This window comes from Rhinatrema bivittatum, chromosome 6 (genome assembly GCF_901001135.1).
Source record: "Rhinatrema bivittatum chromosome 6, aRhiBiv1.1, whole genome shotgun sequence".
In the NCBI taxonomy this organism is placed as follows: domain Eukaryota; kingdom Metazoa; phylum Chordata; class Amphibia; order Gymnophiona; family Rhinatrematidae; genus Rhinatrema; species Rhinatrema bivittatum.
In genome coordinates this window covers 49,774,195-49,798,239 of record NC_042620.1, presented here as the reverse complement: position 1 = coordinate 49,798,239, position 24,045 = coordinate 49,774,195, and the positions used below count along the sequence as shown (strand labels likewise).

Sequence of the window (24,045 nt, the reverse complement as noted above, 5' to 3'; positions counted from 1 at the left end):
CTCAGGATTACTTCCTGCCTCAGCAAGATGATCTTTCTCTTCCAAGGCAGCACAGGGACTGCCAGATTGGAGGTGGGACTTCTCTACTATGTCCCTGAAGGTCTCCTCTATATGCCTCTCTGTCTCCCTTGGCTCCTCCACATCTGCCACTCTAGCCTTCAAATTAAGAAGAGACCCCCAAGTTCAGTGACTTTGAGCCCCTACTGACACCTTTGCTGGGAGAAGGGCAGTTCTGGAGCAACTCCCATTGATACCAACCTTACCCCGACCCCCATCCCTTTGCCTATTACAATCGCTTTCAGCAGCGCGTTGTGACCAGTGACTAAGATCAACTCCAACAGGTGCTGATAAAATCTCAACTGTTCTGCATTATCATTTTACCGGCCGAGAATGTGGCTGACAAGCCCAGCGCCTGGGCAGGATTTTTTGCTCCGCTGCTTGTGCAGGGCTGCGCCCCCTGGCGGCGAGTGCGTGCGGCGCCGCACAGCACCCCTGTCCGGGCAGGGAGCTCTCCCGCAGCCCGGCTTGGCCACGTCCGCTCTTTCATTCCAAGCTTTGGAAGGGAGTTGGGGCGGGGGGGACGACCAAGACGCTCCCCTCCCGTTTTGTGTCCCCCGTTTGGCGAGCAGCGCCGGGGCTGCAGCCGCTCTCCGTGTTAGCAGCCGGCGATCGGAAATGAGGGGGGGGGAGAGGTCCGGAGAGAAAGCGTTGAGTTTAATTAGAGCCTGCCTGCTGCTTCGCGTTACCGCTTAGCGGCTCCGTGCTGCTGACAAAGCTCTCCTGCTCTGGAGTTTGCATTGAGCTGTGGTATTTTTCCCCCCTCCTCACACCCCATCTAGGTGCGTGTGTGTGCTTTTTTTTTTTAACTTCATTTTCTCATTCCCCCTCGTATTCCTTTGCTGGATGCTGCTTGGACTTCTCGCTTTGGTGAAACATTCCTGCGGCTTTTCCTCAGCGGGATGGACTCGTCGGACCCACACTTCACCGATGCCCCCGACCCCACCATCGTGCAGCCCCTCAGGAACGGGCAGGCTCCCCCGCTGCCTCCGGACCAGGGTCCCCCGAAGGGACCGGAGACACCTTTCCAAATGGACCGGGACCAGCAGATGAAAATCAGCGAAAGTGCCCAGTTCAGCGACGCGGTGGAGAACAGAGGTGAGCTCCAACAATTCACAGACATGTTTTTTTGTTAGCATTGTTATTATTGTTACGTGTCTTTCCTTCTTAGCAAATCTTGGAAACTGCCTCAGGCAATTAGAGGATGCAAATCTGTGCTCCATTCCAGCTCTTGGAAGGAATTCAGGCTGCTGAAGCCAGGATCTGAATAATTTAAGAAGGTGACTAGGTTGTAGAATACATAGGAACCAAGAAGATACTCTGCCTTAAACTACTTTTGAAAGACATTTTTTTTTCTAATCTTACTACCGCTCAGATCTTCCTCTGCTTTGAGTGTAGGCACAGACTCGTTTTTTTTTTTTCTTTCTTTTTTCTTAAGGGGGTGCTTCAGTCATATTTAATGTGCTTTGTAACTGGAACAATTCAGAAAATTAGAAAATGCAATTTCTTGTGAATGTAGACAAAGCATATTATCTACATGTATAGTCTGAAAAAAAAATTGCATTTTACCAGCTTTTATCTCAAGCTCATTAAGTGATATTTCCTTCTGAAAGTTATGTCTGCAATTATTTGCAGATCATAGCAGCAGCCACTATTCCCACGGGTATGACTGCAGAAACTAATTATGATGAGATATATTCTTGTTCTGGCAATGATTTTTAAAGAAATTTTGGAAAACCTTGTGTTTTAAGTGATTGACAAACTAATTACCTTCCTAAAACAAAGGTGCTGAGAGCACAGTTCAGGGCACCTTCTCCCCAGAATTTGGCTGGCTTTGTTTTTTTTTTTTTGTCTAGCAAGTGAAAGTGACCATTTGGTTTGGGAATTAAGACTGGCCACGTGGCTCCAGGTCACAAGGAACTGACAGGTCAAATGGGCATGGTTTTATGTAAGGATGATCCTGCAACTGATTGAAGGAAAGTGTAAGCATATTAAGGTGTAAAAGAGTGGCAGGAGCCGGTGATTCCTAGGCTGCTGAAGTCATGAAGATCTCTTTTGTTCTTCTTTATAAAGAAGGGCAGTGCATTTCACATGCAGGTGCTGGCATACATGTTTATTGTGGCATTGTGTATAGGTGTTAGGCCCAAAAGTTCATGGATTCGATGTAATGCCTGGGCCTGACGGCTGCCTACCGCCACACTTTATTGGCAGGATTGCATCATTCCTTTCCACTATACTAATAGCAACACCAACAAACCAAAAAAAAAAGAATGAGCAAAAGTGACCCTCACTTTGGAATTGTTACAGTCACAGAAAAAAACAAATCTCTCCTTTTGGAGAGGTTATAAATTAGCTGATTATAAGTTAGCTGACTTATATTTGGAAAAAAAAAACAATATTGCTTTTGCTATGAGGAAATATTCAGGCCTTTTGCTGGCTTTGCAGCACAGGAAAGAACTTCCAGAAGGAATGATTATTCATTTTAAACAGCAAAAAAAAAAAAAAAAGGTAAATAATGAAACTTTTTATAGCCTCCTAAAACTGAGCATCTAGTAATTCAATCTCTAGTAATTCAACCCAGTCTTCTACGAGCGGACATATTTTGTGTGTGTGTGTGTGTGTGTGGTGCTTCATACAATTTTCACAATGACATGAAAATTCAGCAGTGATTAGGAGTGTACAGAGTGCTATAAAAGACATTCATTTAAAAGACTTAGGCTCTCATGAAACCATGGACTAAAATAATTTTGCTCCAGCACAGAAAAAAAAAAAATTAGCGAGTATGCTGGCGTGCAAACAAATTATAGTAATGAAACAGTCAGATAGTACAACTGTAATGTTTCAGACAGCAAACTAAAGAATTGGTAACAATAGAAATAGAATCTGTCTCTCTCACACAATCACACACTCTCACTCTCTCACTCACACAAACACACTTCTCTCTTTCTCTGGCAGCCTCTGTTTTTATCTCTTATCTCTTTTTCTTTCTGTGTTATACACAGGATTAATTCCATTAGTCCCAAGTTCCTTGCCCTTCAGATACACTTGAAAGGTCTGCTATCAAAAGAGAGTTCATTCCCTTCACATGTTTGGCCCTCTTGTCTTACCTTCTGCTGAAATAGAGGACATGCTGTGATTCCAAGAGCTGCGTTATCCACATGGGATTAAATTATGGGCATCAAGTTCCTTTTGTTTAGGTAGAACCTCATTAGCCTAAAATAGGGTCCCAACCATATCTCATGAATGCTCCACCCTAAAACAGCAGGTCTACTCTATTTCTGCTTTGTAATAATAGATAACAGAGTTAATGTATACATTTGATAAATACGAAATGCACCAGAAAGAGATTCAGATATATACTGCGTATGGGTGGATTTTTACAGTTTCTTTTCATGAAATAAAATAGTGCATAATCATTACAAAAAAGAAAGCTGAAAATAATTCCAGAGCACAGTATATTTTGTCAGGTAAGGCCATCCAAGGGTAGCTGCCTAGTGCAGGTTTTCCCATAGATGGGCATCAGTTATGCAATGAATAGGCAACATAGACCTGGCTAAATACAGAGTGTAAACGAGATACAAAAAGCCCTTATCAGTGCAGCTAACTCACATATTGCTCTGGTGAATTTTAGGAAAAATTTCCAGTTAGAAACTACTAGGGTTGATCCAGTTCTCTCATGATTTCTTTTTAAATACAGCCCCTGTTGTTGTGACTGAATTCATGCTATCTACGTACTATCTCTTAATCTGTCATGTGTTCATCATCATTCTTTTATCATTTATCGTCAGATATGTAGAAAGGTGGCGCGCTGCTTATTGGAGGGGAGGGGTATAGAGGCACTGACGTACAGTGGAGAATGGAACAGCTGCTGTTGGGGGTGCATCGAGGTCGTTGGTTTATTTATGACAATTTATCATTTATAGTGAGATATTTCATGGGAGGGGAACAGTGCCGCTGACGCAGGGTAAAGAATGCAATGGCTTCTCTAGCCACCGTGTACCAGAGGCCCTATTTACTAGACTTAATACAAAGATACCACTTAAAACAGCTCTGGAGAAGCATCTGCTAACATTTAATATGCTGACGCATCAAAAAGTTAATCCTGATAACCAGGGATTGTATTTATCTTATTTCATTTTTTTGCGGTGTTTTTTCTATATTTAGCGGCATACCAATTTCAAAATTCCCTTCATGTATTTGCAGCGCTCCTGAATTGCTAAAAAAAAAAAAAAAGGCTCTTAAAAGTTTGATTTTGTAGGCTATTTCTCAGATGCTAACATTTTTAAATTTTATTCCCATATGTCTTAATTGTAAAGTTTTTCAGTACTAATAAATTAAGATTAAAATTGATTGATCATTTAACTGGAAAAAGATGCTATTTAACGTTGAATTTCAGTAACCTTTCATGCCCTTTAATCTGGAAATCTAGAAAATATGCTCATTTTATAGATAATATACAATCACAAATTACAAGAAAATCCTATTCTATGTTTCATAAGATTCCGAAATAACAAAGCAATGAGTCTACAATTATGGTGCACAGGGAGAAATTAACAACAGCATTGATCTCAAACAGAAGTTTCCAGGGTCTTGAGGAAATAGCTAATATAAAAATATTTTCCTATATGCATCTGGAAAACATATTGGGCTGGATTTTGATAGCTACGCGCGGGCGTAGATTTGGGCACGCAACATGGCGCACACAAATCTATGCCCGATTTTATAACATACGCACGCAGCCATGCACATGTTATAAAATCCAGGGTCGGCACGCGCAAGGGGGTGCTCACTTGTGCACCTTGTGTGCGCCGAGCCCTAGGGGAGCCCTGATGGCTTTCCCCATTCCCTTCGCCCCCCCCCCCCCACCTTCCCCTATCTAACCCACCCCCCCCCCCAGCCCTACCTCAATCTCCCCCCTACCTTTATTTTGTAACTTGTGCGTGCTGGCCGGCTGCCGGCGCGCAATCCCCCAGCATGGCCCCGCCCCTGGACTGCCCCCAGACCGGCGCCCCACCCCTTTTTCAAAGCCCCAGGACATACGTGCGTCCCGGGGCTTGCGTGCGTCACCGGGCCTATGCAAAATAGGCTTGGCGTGCGTAACCCCCCTGTGTGTGTAAATCCAGCCAAATTTACGCGTGTAGGGCTTTTAAAATCTGCCCCATTATATCTACTCTGAGTAAAATTATTCTTCTCAAATGAGGTGCAGGAACCATTCAAATTTATCGTAGAGACCTAATATAATTTATACTTGTTCATTAGTAAAATTACATTGAGTAACATTAACTGCATAGTCACTTAAAATGAATTTTAAGGATGGATTTTCTTCTATCAGAATATACCTTCTTTTGCTTATCCAAGTATGCAATTGGAATTCAGTTCACCCGAATGCTTTTGGCTACTGGAAGGCAAATATCTGCAAAAAATCCAAACTTCGACTGTCATAAAAGCTGATATTCAGAATATACTAACCAGAATAAGAAGATATTTTTATAGCCCTAAAAAGATATTCAGTATGCATAAAAGGACCCGGAATAGATGCCTTAATTTTGGATTGATTTAATTACCTTTCCAAATCCTATTCAATTAAGTTCAGGGATGGATTGCAGGAAAATACTGGCCCTGGGTGATTTTTTTCAAAACAGCCCATGGGATATTTTATTATTTATTACATTTTATTTATATACCGACATTTGGACATTCGATCTGAGATATCACATCGGTTTACATTCAGGTACTGTAGGTATTTCCCTATCCCCAGAGGGCTTACAATCTAAGTTTTTGTACCTGAGGCAGTGGAGGGTAAAGTGACTTGCCCAAGGTCACAAGGAGCGACAGCAGGACTCAAATGCTGGTCTCCTGGTTCATAACTCACTGCTCTAACCAGTAGGCTATTCCACGTCCCTCATGCATGCCCTCATGCATTTTCCCTGCAGCACAAGTGTCAACAGCTCCCCAAAGCACGTTAATTGAACCCTGGAGCCCAGCAGAATTGAGCCAAAATATCTCCAAAATAAACTTCATCTTTCCTAGATAACTAAGAAGTCGAGCACATTGTAGACCAGGGGCAGGTAGAGCTGCAGCTCCCATTCCATCCATGCAAACTGGTTGGTCCCCTTACACATCTGCTTGTATTTCTTATAGAGATCTATCCTGGATTCCCAGTCTGGTTCTTCAACTAGTTGCTCGTAATGACACTGCCAGCCAGTCTCAGACACACACACTCAGTCACAGATTTTTAGATTGCAGAAAATTTATTGGCGCATACACAAGTATCTGAGATTCTGCCAGGTACTTGTTACCTGAATTGGGCATGGTTGGAAACAGAATACTGGGCTTGATGGACCTTTGGCCTGACCCAGTATGGTAAGTCTTAAGTTAAGACACATACTCTTTCTCAGACAAAAAGACACACCCACACACAGCGTGAGTGTCTATATCAGAGAGAAAGCTACACATACACACACACTCTCACAGATAAAGGGCCGGATTTTAAAAGTCCTAAGCGCGTAAATCCAGAGGATTTACATGTATGGGGGAGTTACGCACGCCGGGCCTATTTAAAAAAGCCCGGCGATGCACATAAAGCCCCGGGACGTGTGTAAGTCCCGGGGCTTGCGAAAAGGGGCCGGGCGGTCCAGGGCGGGGCCAGAGGCCTCCGACACAGCGGCCATTAACGCTGTGTTGGAGGATCGCGTGCTGGCAGGCTGCTGGTGCGTGCAACCTGCGCCTGCCTCCAGGCAGGCGCAAAAGGTTTGACAAAGGTCGGTGGGGGGGGGGGGGGTTAGAGTAGGGCTAGGGGGGGGAAAGGTTAGGGGAAGGAGTGGGAAGGTTAGGATAGGGGGAAGAGAACGGGGGAAGGCAGCGCGCCGACCCCTGATTTTATAACTTATGCGCATCTGCGCATGCAAGTTATTAAATCGGGTTACATGTGTGTGCGCCAGGTAGCGTGCGCACTTGTACGCCCGCACGCTCCTTTTAAAATCTACCCCACATTGTGTATGGGTGTATGTGTTTCTCTCGCATGCTCTCTGACACAGACTCACAAACTCTCTCTGACATGCTAATGTTGTGCTGCTGCTTATGTGCTCACACGGTGAGCGCTGCTGCATCATGTGTAAAGTTCTTGCTTGCTGCCTGCAGTTCCCCATTCTGCAGCAGCCCCTCCCTTTCCCAATCTCATTCTCTAGAAGACTTGCTGGTGCCAGAGCCAGCTGCAACGAGGCGGGGTGGGAACAAGGCAGAAGGTGCCTAGGGTGCCTGATCCCCTTGCACCAGCCCTTTAAGTCAGGCTACTATACATCCCTATACAGAAACTACATTCTAGCAGAATTTCTCACCTTGGTCACATATGCAGAACACAAACAAACCTTCACCATACATGGAATAAAGAGATCCTAAAGTATAAACAGAATCATGGAGATAAAACCTGTACTCTGTATGCAATGTAACAATGGAAAAACTGAAACATCACCATGCCATAAAAAACATTGAACTATAAAATCAAGAAATATAAAACATCATGAGAGTAAAACCATACTTATAGAACAAATATTTCAAAACAGCTGACAAAAACTATACAATTATTAAAAACTCATTACAAATTATAAAAATTTCCCAAACACCAATAAAATAATTCAAGACAGCAAATACATCAAATAACAAGCAATAATCAAAATAAGGATTTTAAAAAATTGCCCGCTTTCCGTACCTGGGAATGTTTGATTTCCAGTTATCCAGAGATTGTTGTGGATTAACAGGGGGAGTGATAGGGAGGCATGCAGATTTTCTCTCATGCAGCTTTCTCCTTGGGCCTGTACAGCATCTCTCACACACACATGCTATCTCTCTCACACACATAAGCTCTCAAAAGCTCCCTCACACACACACATGCTCTCTCTCCCTGTAATCTGTAGGCAGCAGCAGCCTCCTTAGGCCCACACAGCATCACTCCCATACATATACAAGCTCTCACACATGCTACTGTTCACACTCAAGCTCTCACACATGCCACTTCAAACAGACACACACTCGAGTTCTCATACATGCTATTGCTTACACACACACATGCTCTCACCCTCTCACTCTGTCTTTGGAATGTGCACAGTACACCAGCAGCAGTCTCGTCCTTTCTTCAGCTGTGCGGCCCAGCCTTCTTCGGTAAGCAGCGCAGCCCAGACCAAAGTTGCAGTTTCCTTTTTTACATGCGGGGGTTGAGCCTCTCTCTCTCACTGGATTTCTTCATTGGCCACTGGCAGCGCAAAGGAAGCCCCTTCTTCAGTTGCTGGCTGCACAGCAGGGCCTCCTCTTCCGCTGGCTGCAGGGGAAACACCGGCACGACAAATGCTGGCGACCCGCTGCGTCTTCCTATTGCTGGCGGGGAGTGGGAGTGGCACATCCCCGCCACGGGGCCTTTTCTCGTACTGGCGGGGAGTAGGAAACTCGTCAGCACGTCATTTCGCAGTGCTGTGGGTTTTCTTGCCAGCAGTGTGTGGAACCCCTCTGGCTTTAATAATCAAAAGGCATAGTGAGGCGGCCACTGCAGGTATTTTTTTTTTTTTGAGGGGGGATATCTGCCATGCCCCAGATTTTGCCGCCTGAGGTGGTCACCTCACCCTGTCTCTTAGAACTGCCCGAGGTGGCCTCGCAGACCTCTCTTTGAGCACAGCATCCCCCTCTTCTTTTTTTGACCAGGAAACAGAAAAAAATAAAACACGTGATGGGAGCGATCGGCCCATCAGGGGAAGCCCGATCCACTGATAGGCCAATCCGCCCCTGATTAAGTTACATTTCAGATAAAAGTAGATAGTTCCCTACCCCAGAAACTTACCATCTTAGGAGCCCTGGTATTTTTAAGCTGCAGTATTCTGTACTGCAGCTTAGGAAACCCCATGGTAATTTACCGCCAGGAAAAATACCACAGCCTCCATTAATTGCACATTAATGTAGCCTCCATTAATTGCAATTACACATAATTAATTGCAATTACACATAATGTAGCCTCCATTAATTGCACATGATGGTGGCCCCTCAGCGTGAAGTCACAAGATCCCCAGGGAAACCCCCTGGGGATCTTGTGCGACCCCTTTTCCACCCCTGCCCCCTGCTTCCCCTAGAGGCAGCCCCAGTGTCTGGTTTAAAAAATAAAAGGTGCATTGCAATCCCTCTCCCTCCTTAACTCCACACCCTAGCCCTCTCCCTGCCCCTCTCACCCGATCGTACATTTGGACACTTGGTGGCTAAATGGGGCTTGGGTTGCCCCCTAGGCTCCAGGCCCTGTGCTTCTTAGAAAGAATGGCGCTGGCTGGGCCGGTTTTCAAGTGCTGCAAGTGATCACAGTGTTCACCTTTTTATTAACTGCTTTGATAAACCTAAACACTTGCTTTAATCTAGAGCAGTGTTTCCCAACCAGTGTGCCATGGCAATCCTCAGTTTCTCTTTCCGATACAATGGCTGGCCTGCAAGATATCCTCCCTCCAGCAGGGGGAGTCATAGAGCAGTGCATGTCTCCCACTGCTTCTGCTTTCCCCCCTGCTGGTTCTCCTCTACAACTGAAACTGCTCTGGGCCCTGTAGGCTCACAAGTCCTGCTGGTCCCATGCGGTTCCCATTACAGAGGGAAACAGGCAGAAGAGAAAGCAGCATCAACAGGTAAATATTCTGGAAGGGGCAGCTGAATTTTCTAGGAAGCTGGGGGTGTTGGGGGAGAGGGAAGGTAAAGTGATTGGGGGGGGGGGGGGGCATGAAGAGAGAGAAGGAAAGAGAAAGTGCTGATGCCAAAGAGGGGAGAGGGTAGGAAAGGGAAGGTGACGGAAGGGGGTGGTGGAATGAGAGGGTAGGAAAGAGAAGGTGATAGAGATGATGTCTGGGGATGGAGGGAGAGAGTAGGAAGGTGGTGATGCAGGAAGGTGGAGGGAGAAAGTATGGAGGGGAAGGTGATGGTGATGATGCGGGGCAGGGGGGAGTAGGGAGAGAGGGGGAGAAGGTGGTGATGATGAAAGAGGGTGGGGGAGGTGATAATACAAGGAGAGAAGGGAGAAAAGAGACGTTTATGATACAGGGGATAGAAGGGAGAATAAAGGGAAGAGAAGGTGATGATGCAGGGAGAGAAAAAGGAAGAGAAAGTAATGATGCCAGGGGTAGAGAGAAAGGGAGGAAAAGGTAATGATGCTGGGGGATAGGGGCAGAGGGAAGAGAAGAGAAGGTGATGATGCCAAGGGTGGTGGAGAGAAGATGAGGATTGCAGTGGAGTGAAGGGAGAGGGAAGAGAGGAGGAAAAGATGGTGATGATGTGAGGGGTGGAAGATGGAGAAGTAAAAAAGGCGATGATGCAGGGAGGGGGGGGGGGGATAGTGAAGGAAAGGTGATGATGCCAGGGGTTGGGGGAGGAGAAGAAAGAAAAGAGAGGAAGATGATGCCAGGGATAAGGAAGGTGCAGGTGTGCCATGATGTAGTGAACCCAGTGCCAGGTGTGGCACGACACAAGAAAGGTTGGGAACCACCGATCTAGAGAACAATCCTATTACTTCCCTCAGCCAAATGCAGACCTATTTTTCCTTTGCTTCATACCTTTATTATATAATTTACACATGTTCTGCACACATATTTACCTTTTACTGTCTCTTACAAACTGCACACATCCATGGCACTGTCCCCAGGATGATGGAGATTATAGGCAATGACAGTATTGGCTTACAAGAAAGCTACATAAAGCTATGTGAATCGCTCACGTTGACCATTAACTTAGCATTGCTGAATTTAGTCATATCTTTATCATACAAGTTAATGTGTATGGAGACCAATCGCAATGCATAGACAGCTGTCATTAAAAGATATGCAGAAGGCTCTCAGGTGTATTCTTTCAGGTGAGCACTGTGGCACTGAAAGAACAGATGTGAAACTCTTACTCTTATCAACATAGAAAAGTGCGTGAGCATATATGGGTACAAGGTAACAGACACAAAAAGGGGTTGAATTAACCCAAGTTTGAAATTTGTGAGCAGTAGTGCCATGGTCCCTAAGAATGTAGCACATGCTGCTCTTTGAAACACTGAGCTGTGAGAAACCTCAGGGTGGTGGCTCCGTTTTTCAAAGAGCAGCATGTGCTATATTCATAGGGACAACTGGCGCTATGGCTCACAAGTTTCAGACCCTTTGGCATCTCTTATCAGCATAAAAAGGGATCGGGAGATAGTATCTGGTTGCCGAGCTGCTCTTGCAGCTTTTCATTTTTTTTTCTCTTTGCTGTGGCATCTTGTGGCTTGCATTTTTTTCTTCCTAGCTCCTTAGCTCATTGCTGCATAGGGATAAAAGGGGGAAGACTTTCCGATTTTACCACCGATCGACCTGATGGGCTGTTTTGTTGCTTTGCTGCACAACACCAGAGCTCCAGAGCAGGTGCTGGAGCCAGGTGGGGGTAGGTTCATCTCTTGGCAAGGCCTCATTAAGCCCCAAATATCGTTTCCTGCTGCAGCTGATTTTAAATGGGGCTTAGATAAGTTCCTGGAAGTCCATAAATGATCATTAGCCATTTAGACTTGAGGAAAGTTACCACTTATCCATGGGACTGGGCAACAAAAAATGGATCTGCTCTGTGAGATCTACCAGGTGCTTCCTAATGATCTGGATTGGCCACTATTGGAAATAGGATGCTGGGCTCGATTGACCCTTGGTCTGACCCAGCATGGCACTGCTTATCTTCTTATGTATTTGGCCATGGAATATGGGGGAGATCAGTCGTTGTTGGAATTGGCGATGAACCTCGTTGTGGCCTTGATGCTGAGCAGTGGAGGCAATTGGCCAGTAAATATCAGGCTGAATTGATGGAGGTATCTGGGAAGTAGATCAGTTTTGAGGGCCCGGTGGAAGAGTCTCTAGAGCTGTACTATCAAGGTGTGGAACGATGGCCTCTGTGAAATCCCTACAAATCTATGAACATTTTGGGATCTCCTGAGCATTATTACCTTTGAGATCATATGGAAGGGAATTTTAAAGCTAGAATCTTCTCAGGTGAAGGATGTGAATGTTAAAGATTAAATTTTGACATCCAGATTTTCTGACTGTGGGAAAAGTTTTTCTTTTTCTGAGAAGACTGGAAGACCAGTTATTTTCAGTTCAAAAGTGTAACACTGCTTTCATTAAAGAACATGCTTCCTTAGGGCATACAACTGAGGATTTGGAAAATTCTGCTAAAATAAAGAATCTGAGAGTATCAAACTTTCCTAAATTGAGAAATATGTCTGCTTCAGAACTTTTAAAAAGATATCTTCAGGAGATTTTGCTTCTTCTTAAGGAAGCTATTCCTCCCATCTTGGTAGGCCACTACCTCTCCAGATCTAGGTCACAGGATACAAGGGTGGCTTAGTCCATGGAATACATGGGCTAGGAAGCACAAGAGGTAGACATTGGTAATTGAAATTTGTCTGAGTAAGAAAACACTGTTGGCATCCTTTATTTTAGAACCCGAAAGGAATTAAAGATTTTCTTTTGAAAAGGAGATGTTCTCCTAGCTCAAAAGCCATATAACTAAGATGGAAATAGGTGGTGGTGGGGGTGGGGGGTTGGCTCCATTATGACTTTCTCTGGGTCAGGATAACTTTGTCTTGTAAATGTTGGGTAGTGTTTGAGGGAAACGTTTATATTTTCTTTGATCTTGCGCAATTAATTGCTTTCCTCAGGAATAAGCCCCCCCCCCCAACAAAAAAAAGCTCAGATCTGATTCTGTTGTCAGGACTACTCGCTCTATAGCTTTGCTGCTCCTGTTTGTGAGGGTAATTTTCAAAGTCACTTACACGCATAAAACCCGGTTTTAGGGCGTGTGACATTGAGGATAGCCCTAGGAGCATGCATATAACCTGATTACATGCGTATTTTTATGCACACATGTGGTGGAAGTTCCAGAAGGGGGGAGGTGGGCATGGGGATAGGATGTACAAATAGACTTTGGGATTTTCAAAAGTCTGGCAGAAGTTGCACATGTAACTTGGGTGCATAATAGAAGACTTTGGCCCAGCACTTTTGAAGCCATTTTGTGAGCATAGAATCGCTTTGAAAATTAGTGATGAAGTCTGCGCATAGCAGGTTTCTGCAGACTTTACCATTCTGTGCGGCATTCTAAGATTACCCTCCCTGTACTTTCATCAATCCTGGTATCTTTGTTTCTTTTTATGCTTTCCAAAATACGGAACGTTGGAAAAAGTTATACAAAAGGGATCGATATCCATCTGTCTCTCTGTATGAACAATAAATCACCAAAAAAGGGACAGAAATTCACAAATTTGGCATGCGGGAGGAAAATGTGAACATTTTGGACTCGTTTGAAAACCGAAAACATTAGCTTGGTATTTTCAGAGAACCAAGCCTCCCAAAAAATTCTCCATTGCTTACTATGGGAAAGTGTTAGAAGCTGTTTGACTGTTAGAACACAGACCAGCGCTTCTTTCCAAATGTTCCCCCTAACACACGCTACCCCCCCCCCCCCCCCACCCTTATCTGGGATGGAGCAACACCAGCAGAGAGACAAAGAAAATAACTGAAGTAATTGGCAAAGGAAGGCACAAAATGGTGCATCCAAAGTACAGACAAACACTCCTCTCCCACACCACCACCCCCCCCCCCACACACACACATCTCCACACATATCACCACATAACCCCACCCATACACACGCACCCCACAAACAACTCCACACACATCCTCTCATGCCTCCATTTGTACATATGCACATACCTTCTCATGCATATCCCTTTGCACACGTCTACAGTCCTCCATGCTCCCCCACAAATTCCTACATTCTCACTTCCTCCCACACATGTGCAACTCCTGCAGACACACATCCCACACCTGCTTCCTGTACATCCACACCTACACCCCTCCACAGAGAGAAGTTAAATAGATAACACAGCTTCTCAATTCATATACATTCACACGTACACACACACACACCCCCCACACATACATTTGCCCCATCTACACCCCGGCAACTATATCCCTACCCAACATACATAGAGATAACCCCCAAATGCCCCATAACCAACCTTACACTTTCAACCCTGTCACACATTACCCATCTCTGCAGAACATTCCTCAGAGAAACCTACCCTACACACAACATATACACACAGCCAATTATACCCCTCATATATCTGTATGTATATATTCCCATGATACTCTCAGACACTCCCACACACACAACCCTTCCTCATACATCTAATTTACACAGCACATATACACAATCTTTCATAACCAAATCTGCTATCTACACAGTCACCCCCCCAAAAATCACACCTCACAGCCCTCATACACTCACAGCCGTCCACAAACTCCTCTCACCCACACAGCCTCCTACTCACCCCAAAACACCCCCCCACACATCCATTCTGCCAAATACCTTCCCACGTCTCCAAACACACCTCCACTACTCGCAGCCACCCACCCATTCACAGACACACAATCCCACCCAATCCTCCAAACACCCCATCTACACCCCCTCATACACCCACACCCATAATTCACTCAAACTCACTCACACCTCAACCTCTAGAGCCACACCCCACCCCTACATATGCCCCTTCTACAAATCTAGGTTGGAAAGCATTCCTGAATACATGCCTCTGCATGCTTTCTCTACTTGTTTATTTTTATTTTCATTTCATTAAATTTTGCCTTTTTGAATCCCCTTCGCCATTTGTGGACTTAACAGGGCACCATGTTTGTTTTGAATTAAGATGACTTGATATGGTGTAGCTTTGTTTAATTATTTAGACCTCTACTCAAACAACTTGAGATTGTTATCTTGACATAATATATCAATTTACAAAAAGTTCCTGGAGGAAAAATCTATTAACCATCATTAAGGTAGAGTTGCAGAAATCCACTGCTTATTCTTGGGATAAGCAGCTTGGAATCTATCTAACCCCTGGGATCCTGTCAGGTACTTGTGACCTGGCTTGGCCACTGTTGGACACAGGATATTGAGCTTGATGGACCCTTGGTCTAACCCAGTTTGGCAAGTCTTATATTCTTGTGCACTTAAAAATCAATAAAAAAAACCATGGCTCAGCTTGTGAAGAAAATTGACTGTATGTGGGTTCTTCTCTTCCTTTAGTGGGCCTGCAGCCACAGGCCAAGCTTTTATTTTTTTTTAATTTTGTGTGGGTACAAGACAAGAGAAACAACATAAAGCAAGTAGGTCCTTCAAGCCTTCCTTAACCTCTCCCTCATCATCAGTAATGCCAATCTTTAGCATTAAGTCTAAAGAGAAAGGCAGAAAGTAGACAAAGGGGGTAGACAAGAACACAGCAAACATAAAACAGAGAGATAGCAGAAAGAATATCTTAACAGAAATAGCAAGCCTTGAAATCACTCAGATCACATTATGTCACAACGAGGAAAAAGAAAACAAGTAACAGCTTGAAGAATAGGAGAGTGAAATCCTCGCTCCCTCAATAGTAACACACAGATAATGTACAATAACCAACTGCTACCTACTGCAACATGCACGTTTAACAGGTTGCACAACAACGGACAACCAGTGTGACTAAGCAACAAGTCAGAGACTCACACTTTCAGAATGGATAGGAACATATGCTACAGACAGAAAAGATGTGTATTCAAGCTTGCAAGCATATTATAGGGATGCAAACATTTGAGAAAACCAAAAAATATTTCAAAATATAAGAATTGCCAAGCTGGATCAGACCAAGGTCCATTGAGCCCAGCATCCTGTCTCCGACAATGGCCAATCCAGATCGCAAGTGCCTGTCAGATCCCATAAAATAGATATAATTCCTGTTTCTCCCAGGGATAGCAATAGCTGTCTTTAGTCTACCTGAATAATAACGTGTTAGGGACTCACTCCTACAGGAACATGTCCAAACCTTTTTTTAAACCCTGCTATGTTAGTCTGCTTGGTCATGTCCTCTAGCAACAGATTCCAAAGCTTGATTGTGCACTCACTGGAAAACTTTCTACAATTTCTTTTGAATCTGCTGGTTGTTAGTTTCATGGAGTTTCCCCTTGTTTTACCATTATCTGAAAGGATAAATAACTGTCCTTTATGTACTCCTTCCACCCCACTTCTGATTTTATAAGCTTCTATCATGTCCCCTCTCAGCCGTCTCTTTTCCAAACTGAAGGGCCCTAGCCTGCGTAGCCTCCCATCATAGGAGAGATGTTCTATCCCTTTTATCATTTTTGTCACCCTTTTCTGCACCTTTTCTAGTTTCGCTATGTCTTTCTTGACAGGGTGTGACCCAAACTCACACAGTATTGAAGGTGAGGTCGCACACAGGCTTGATCGGGAAGCAATATTATATTCATCTGTTTTATTGATCATTCCTAACATTCTATTTACTTTTTTTATGACTGTCGTCGCACACTGAACAGAGGATTGCAACACATTAGCCACAAGGACTCCAAGGTCCTTTTCCTTGAAGAATAGGAGAGTTAAAGGCATAACCCAGCATTGTGTACCTTTTAGCTGGGATTATTTTTTCCTATGTGCATCACTTTGCACGTTTCCAGATAAAATTTCATCTGCCACTCAGTTGCCCAATCTTCTGGTCTCACAAGGTCCTTCAGCAATTCCTCACAATCCACTGCTGTTTTAACAACTTTGAATAATTTTGTGTCATCTGCATATCTGATCACTTAACTCATTGTTCCCTTTTCCAGATCATTTATGATTTGTTAAGCAGAAGAAGTCTCAGTACCGATCCCTGTGGTTCTCCACTAAAGACTTTTCTTCATTTGGAAAACTGACCATTTAGTCCTAGTTTCTGAGGGTGATTAGCCAGAAAAGTTAGGAATTATCTGGCTAAGTGGTGGTGGCTGAATATCCAGCCCCAGTGAATGGCTGCAACTTAGCCGGATAACTCGTTATCTGGCTAAATGACTAAGGCCTAGATTTTCTATCTTCGCCCGGCTTCCTGAATCACGCAGTACCGGGGGGCAGGGGGGTGGGGGGGGGGGGGCGGGCCGGCTTTTGCACCCAATAGCGCAACCGTAAAAGGTGGTGCTATTGGGCGCAATACTGGCGGTGTTAAGGATTCTTATCTTTCGCCGTCACGGAGTCCGCCCCAAAGCCGCCCCGACTCCTCTCCTTCCGGTGCGGACTCCGCCCCGATTTAGATATCGCGTGCGATACCTTTGGAAAATGACCCTCTAAGCTGGCTAAGTAGTGGGCAGGGCAAGGGCAATCCAGGGAGGAGCAGACTTAGCCAGATAAATTAATCTGGATAACTTTAGGATAGCTGGATATATTCAGCGGCGCAGTTGCACCACTGAATATATAAGATAATTTAGCCAGATAAGTTTATCCGTCCAAACTAGCTGAGCTGAACTGTGACTGAATATTGCCCTCCTTGTTTCCATCCTCTTAACTTAATATTGTGGCAATATTAAGTTAGAGGAGCGAAAGATTAAAAAAAAAATTTTTTTTAAGTGCCGGCAGTCAGGTTCAGGAAACAGATGCATCCGTTTTATGAACCTGTGGCTGTGTACCAATTAGGAAAACAGATGCTGATAAATTCAGCGTCTGTTTTCTAAACTGGTGGACAGCCACGGCAAGCAGATCGCAATCGACTCTAGCGCCTCCTTGACAGTGTGACCCCTAATTAAAATATTGCATGGCGCCTCCAGGAGAGATGCCTGGGGACACGTTAGGAAAGTGGGCACTGAACACTCAGGGCCCGCTTTCAGCGCATTTTTTCTGCATTGACCCCCATGACTTTATAATTTCTTGAGAAATCTTTCTTGGCCTAACTATTCAAGGCCCTGCTCGCGTAAATCCGCCCGGATTTACGCGAGCAGGGCCTTGCGTGCCGGCGCGCCTATTTTCCATAGGCCGCCAGCGCGCGCAGAGCCCCGGGACGCACGTAGGTCCCGGGGTTTTTTGAAGGGGGCATGTCGGGGGCGGGACCGGATGATGCAGTGTTTCGGGGGCGGGACCGGGGGGCGTGGTTTCGGCCTGGGGCGTTTCGGGGGCGTGGCCGCGCCCTCCGGAACCGCCCCTGGGTTGAGTCTCGGTGCGCCAGCAGCCCGCTGGCGCGCGTGGATTTACGTCTCCCTCCGGGAGGCGTAAATCCATGGATAAAGGTAGGGGGGGGTTTAGATAGGGCCGGGGGGGGGGGGGGAAGGGAGGGGAAGGTGAGGGGAGGGCGAAAGAAAGTTCCCTCTGAGGCCGCTCCGATTTCGGAGCGGCCTCGGAGGGAACGGAGACAGGCTGCGCGGCTCGGCGCGTGCCGGCTACCCAAAATCGGCAGCCTTGCGCATGCCAATCCAGGATTTTAGAAGATACGTGCGGCTACGCGCGTATCTTATAAAATCCAGCGTACTTTTTAAAAAAATCTACCCCATAGGCTCTTGCCTATTGTTTTCATTTGGGTCTGTTTTCCATTTTTTGGCCCTTTTAGCTTTAACTGCCTCCTTTACCTCACCATTAAACCACACTGGCAATTATTTGGTCTTCCTTTGACCTTTTTTAAAGCGAGGAATACATTTTAAACAATGTTCATGGCTCATGCAAACTTTTAACCTTTTAAACCATTCCTTTCAGGTTTTTTGTATCTAATTTCCAAATTCTGACATAGTTTCCCTTTTTAAAATGAGATGATACTGTAGTAGTTTTACTTAACGTCCTCCTTCCAGTGATTGTGTTAAATGATAATTCCTATACTACTAGCCTGATGTCGTAGACTTTTAGTTAATATGTATTAGAATATCTCAGTAGATTTATATTAATCCCTGTTGTGTTGATTTATAGTATGAATGTTACTTTTGTAAAACATTTTGATTTTTACTTGGAACGACGGTATATAAAATGTCTAAATGAACAAATAGATACATTTGATTGTCATTATGATCACTATTGAAAAATAGTGATCGGTGCGTCTCGACAACAAATTCAACCTTAAATCCTTCATTTCCAACACAACTAAAGAATGTTATTTCAAATTGCAAGTGCTAAAAAATCTGAAACCACTCCTCCACTTCAGTGACTTCCGTCTAGTACTCCAATCTATAATTCTGTCTAAGTTAGACTATTGCAACTCTTTACTGCTAGGTCTTCCGCTCTTATCTACAAAACCCTTACAGATGGTGCAGAACGCTGCAGCAAGGCTACTCACCAACACAAACAAAAGAGCCCACATCACACCTATTCTTCACAGCCTTCACTGGCTTCCTATAAAAGCCAGAATCACCTTCAAGACACTATCAATGATTCACAAGGATATCATGGGCATCGCACATCTAAATCTAAACACGCAACTCCGCCCTCATACATCACAAAGACCCATCAGATACAACTACAAAGGTTCTTTATATGCTCTCCCGATGAAAACCTCACTTACAAAACGAGCACTCTCCACAGCCGGACCCACCCTCTGGAACTCATTACCGCCGGATCTACGCCAAGAGACTTGCCATCTAACTTTTAGGAAAAACCTAAAAACATGGCTCTTCCGGCAAGCCTATCCAGAATCACAAGAACATTCTGACACCGGTCAAAGAACAAAATAGTCCTCCTCAAGCTCCTTGACCACCCACGATATGGACAGTCCACCTGTATTGAATACACTCTTCTGTTGATGCATTAGTTCGTCGAGCTCTTGCACTACTCATGTTTGCGCCCATCTACACATTTTTCTATTAAATGTATATCCCAAGTTACACTACCCCTATTTAGCTAGTACCCATATTTATCCACGTTACTTTGTCGAGTTACTGTTGCTTATGTAATATTTATTGATGTTCCTATGTTCAGAAACTCTGTTTATTGTAACGCCTTAACCGCGACAGTTTTGTTCTTTGGAAACCGACCTGATTTGATACTTGTATTAAGAAGGTCGGTATATAAAAATCCTAAATAAATAAATAAATAAATAACTATTGCTTAGCGGCCCCACCATAATAACCACTCGTCCCAGGCTGTGTGTTCCACTGAGGATTAGATCTAAAATAACTGCCCCTCTCATCGTTTCTAGGACCAGCTGCTCATGAAGAAGTCATTTATGGCATCTAGTATATCCTGATGAGACACTGACCCAGTTAATACCAGGGTAACAGAAATCTCCCATTATTACTGTGTTGCCAAATTTATTTGCTTTTTTAATTGCAGCTAGCATTTCACAGTCTGTTTCTTCATTTTGGCCGGGTGGCTTGTTGTGTACACCAACTGTCATACTCTTACCCAAGGATTCCATACTCTTACTTCTTTCCTGCAGGATTTTTATCATGCTTGTCTCTGCCATCTTTTACATATCGTGCAATCCATCCCACCAATTTTGTCTGTCCTATCACATCTATATATTTTACACACTGGAATCACAATGTATCATTGGTTACTCATCAGCCTGATGAACAGTATGCATCAGAGTGGCTCTTAGCATGAAATAACTTCTTGGGCCCTACTGGAGGAGCATCCTATTATCCAGAAACCTGGAACCGTATATCCTTGTGGAAGGTGGCCTTAGCTGTACTCCCAGACTGGGAAGATGGTTGTTACTTGTCCATCTTAGTTCTGAAAAACAAAAGTAAAGGCATACATATCATTTAGCAAATATATACATGTAATGATGGATCTAAATTTTTTGCCTTCTCTAGAACAAAGGACAAAAGCTAAAAGAGATGAAGTGGGGAAAAAACGTCCTTTAAAAAAATTATTGATGATCAACAAAATCATAATTCAGTTGAATCTATGCAAAAATCATGAAATGTATTCTTTGAACACAAATTACAAATAAGTGGAAATTTGTTGATTATACTTTAGGATGTAAGGCTAAAACCTAACAAACGTCAGTCACATACTGCAGTCAGCATCTTCCTAAATGTGGGTTAGCATGCGAAAAGGTGGAGAGTTTTAAATATCCCACTGTAAAATTGCATGACCATTGGAAACAATCCCCCAACACGACAGTATTAAATGGAGCATTTTTGTAAAGAGAGAGCTTTTTTCAGTGATCAGTATTAGCTAATAAAACATGTCCAGTCAGTGATGGACCTTATAAAAATGCATTCCACTCTATTTTCTGATTAAGTCCACACATTCAAAATGTCACAAATTCAAAATAGTAGACAAATGAGAGCATGTAAACACTAAATATGTCCTTACATCAAGTTATTTGAAGAAGTCTTTATTTAAACGTATAGAACTCCACAATTTTGAGGAAAAAAGGCAGCTTGTCAACCATATAAGTCCCCCGACACAGTCAACATGTTTCACTGTGAGGGCTGCATCGGGAGGGACAATAAATTGCCATTCAAAGAGCTTTTAGCAACTTTTCCAATTTTAATATGTAAGAGTTCGTCACAAATTGTAATCCACAAATTCAAAATATGAATCCTGTGTTCATCTCTATGGATTGAATTTCCAAAAAAGTTACATGCATAAAAGTAACCTATATATCGTAGCATAAGAACATAAGAACATAAGATTAGCCATACTGGGTCAGACCAAAGGTCCATCAAGCTCAGTATCCTGTTTCCAACAGTGGCCAAGCCAGTCTTGCATTGTGATCTAAAAAAACCTGTCCACCTGGTATATTATTCCTTAGATATCTAGGATGGTAACTGTCATATAGCAGGAGATTATTTCTATCTGTAGGTTTCCTATAAAGGGAAGTAACAAGCAGACCATGATGGAAGAGTGATTATGAATTAATCACCTGTACACTGTAATAAACTATAGAGGGTAATTACCCATTCCCATATTTTATTCACTGTTCAGTCAAAGCAAGCAAAAACCACTTTATACTTACTAATGTGGGCAGAAAGACTTACCATAGTTGCTCATCATGGTCCTAACCATATCAGTTGAAAGAAGAGGGGCAAGCTTGATCTCATGATGATGACTCAGCTGCTATTTTCTCAGTCAGGCAATAAAAAAAACAACATTCATGAGGTATAACATGAGATCTGCTTATGTGACCACAAAGGCAATGCTGTAGAAGAATATAACGGGGCTTTGTACATTTCACATAATTGTACGAGAGGTGGGTTGTGCTGCAGTCTCACCTACAGATCTGTTCTAAGCAGGGGGAAAGCTATTAGGGATGTGAATCGGGCTTCGGACGATTGAAAATATCGTACGATATTTTCAAAATCGTCAGAAATCGGGGGCTCCCCCAAAACGATAGGAAAACCCCACAATATTGTTCGTGGGGGTTCTCTTATCGTTTTGGGGGAGGGTGGGAAAAACAGCACACAAAAATAACCCCTAAACCCACCCCGACACTTTAAAACTAATCCCTTAGCTTCCCCCCACCCTCCCGACCCCCCAAAAACGTTTTACAGGTACCTGGTAGTCCAGTGGGGGTCCCGGGAGCGATCTCCCGCTCCTGGGCCGTCGGCTGCCACTAATCAAAATGGCGCCGATGGCCCTTTGCCCTTACCATGTGACAGGGTATCCGTGCCATTGGCCGGCCCCTGTCACATGGTAGGAGCACTGGATGGCCTGCGGCATTTTTAAAGATGGTGCCGGCCATCCAGTGCAACTATATCATTTTTGAGTTGCAGCAACCAGAATTGTACACAGTATTCAAGGTGCGGTCTCAACATGAAGCGATACAGAGGCATTATGACATTTTTCTTTTTGTTAACCATTTCCTTCTTAATAATTCCTAACATTCTATTTGCTTTTTTGGCTACTGAAGCACACTGAGCCGACAATGTCGAAGTATTATCTACTATGATGCCTAGATCTTTTTCCTGGGTGGAAACCTAATATGGAACCTAACATTGTGTAGCTACAGCAAGGATTATTTTTCCCTTGCATTTGTCCACATTAAATTTCATCTGCCATTTGGATGCCCAATCTTCCAGTCTCGCAAGGTCCTCCTGCAATGTATCACAATCCGCTTGTGATTTAACTACTCTGAATAATTTTGTATCATCTGCAAATTTGATAACCTCACTCATCGTATTCCTTTCCAGATCATTTATAAATATATTGAAAAACATCTGTCCAAGTACAGATCTCTGAGGCACTCCACTGTTTACCCTTTTCCACTGAGAAAATTGACCGTTTAATCATACTCTGTTTCCTGTCTTTTAACCAGTTTGTAAGCCACAAAAGGACATCACCTCCTATCCCAAGACTTTTTAGTTTTCTTAGAAGCCTCTCATGTGGAACTTTTTCAAACGCCTTCTGAAAATCCAAATACACTACATCTACCAGTTCACCTTTGCCACATGTTTATTAACCCCTTCAAAAAAAATGAAGCAGATTTGTGAGGCAAGACCTGCCTTGGGTAAAGCCATGCTGACTTTGTTCCATTAAACCATGTCTTTCTATATGCTCTGTGATTTTGATCTTTGGAATAGTTTCCACTATTTTTCCCGGCACTGAAATCAGGCTCCTTGGTCTATAGTTTCCCAGATCGCCCCTGGAGCCCTTTTTAAATATTGGTGTTACATTGGCCACCCTCCAGTCTTCAGGTACAATGGATGATTTTAATGATCGTTTACATATTTTAACTAATAGATCTGAAATTTCATTTTTTAGTTCCTTCAGTACCCTGGGGTGCATACCATCCGGTCCAGGTGATTTGCTACTATTTAGTCAATCTAGCCTAATACATCTTCCAGGTTCACAATGATTTGGTTCAGTTCATCTGACTCATCACCCTTGAAAACCATCTCTGGTGACAATTTGACCCAAAGTACATTTTTTTAGGAGAGGAATCCATTATCTTTAGTTTGGTAGTACTCAGCATCTCCGAGTGGGTAAGATCTAAGGTTCCTTTTCTTTCTGGAAGACCTCATTGTCCTAAACATCCAATGCTCTGTTCTGCTGTACTGCAGGACAATCTCCTCTCCTTATATTTCCTGTGATGCATCACATTGGGTATTCTCTCTTTTTTTCTCCACCTTATCTGCATGAATGGGAACACACTCTTTTCTACCTCAGGAATAATGTCTGGGTGGCATTAGGATATGTTGATTGAAGGAACCCATTGTGAACTCTTTTTCTCCAAAGATAGCTGACCAGGTA

The 24,045-nt window shown here is 43.8% G+C and overlaps 1 protein-coding gene across 3 annotated transcripts in view; it reads left to right on the top strand.

Annotated features, from left to right (window-relative positions):
• Positions 1-513: 513 nt before the first annotated feature.
• Positions 514-24,045, top strand: part of TMEM163 (transmembrane protein 163) — a 444,927-nt gene continuing 421,395 nt past the window's right edge. Inside the window, exon 1 of one of the 3 annotated variants that reach the window (XM_029605360.1) lies at positions 514-1,155. In XM_029605360.1, coding sequence (XP_029461220.1) covers positions 960-1,155 — 196 coding nt within the window. In that variant the 5' untranslated portion in view covers positions 514-959. The remainder of the gene's footprint in view (positions 1,156-24,045) is intronic. The other 2 variants (XM_029605359.1, XM_029605358.1) reach the window with 2 other exon arrangements.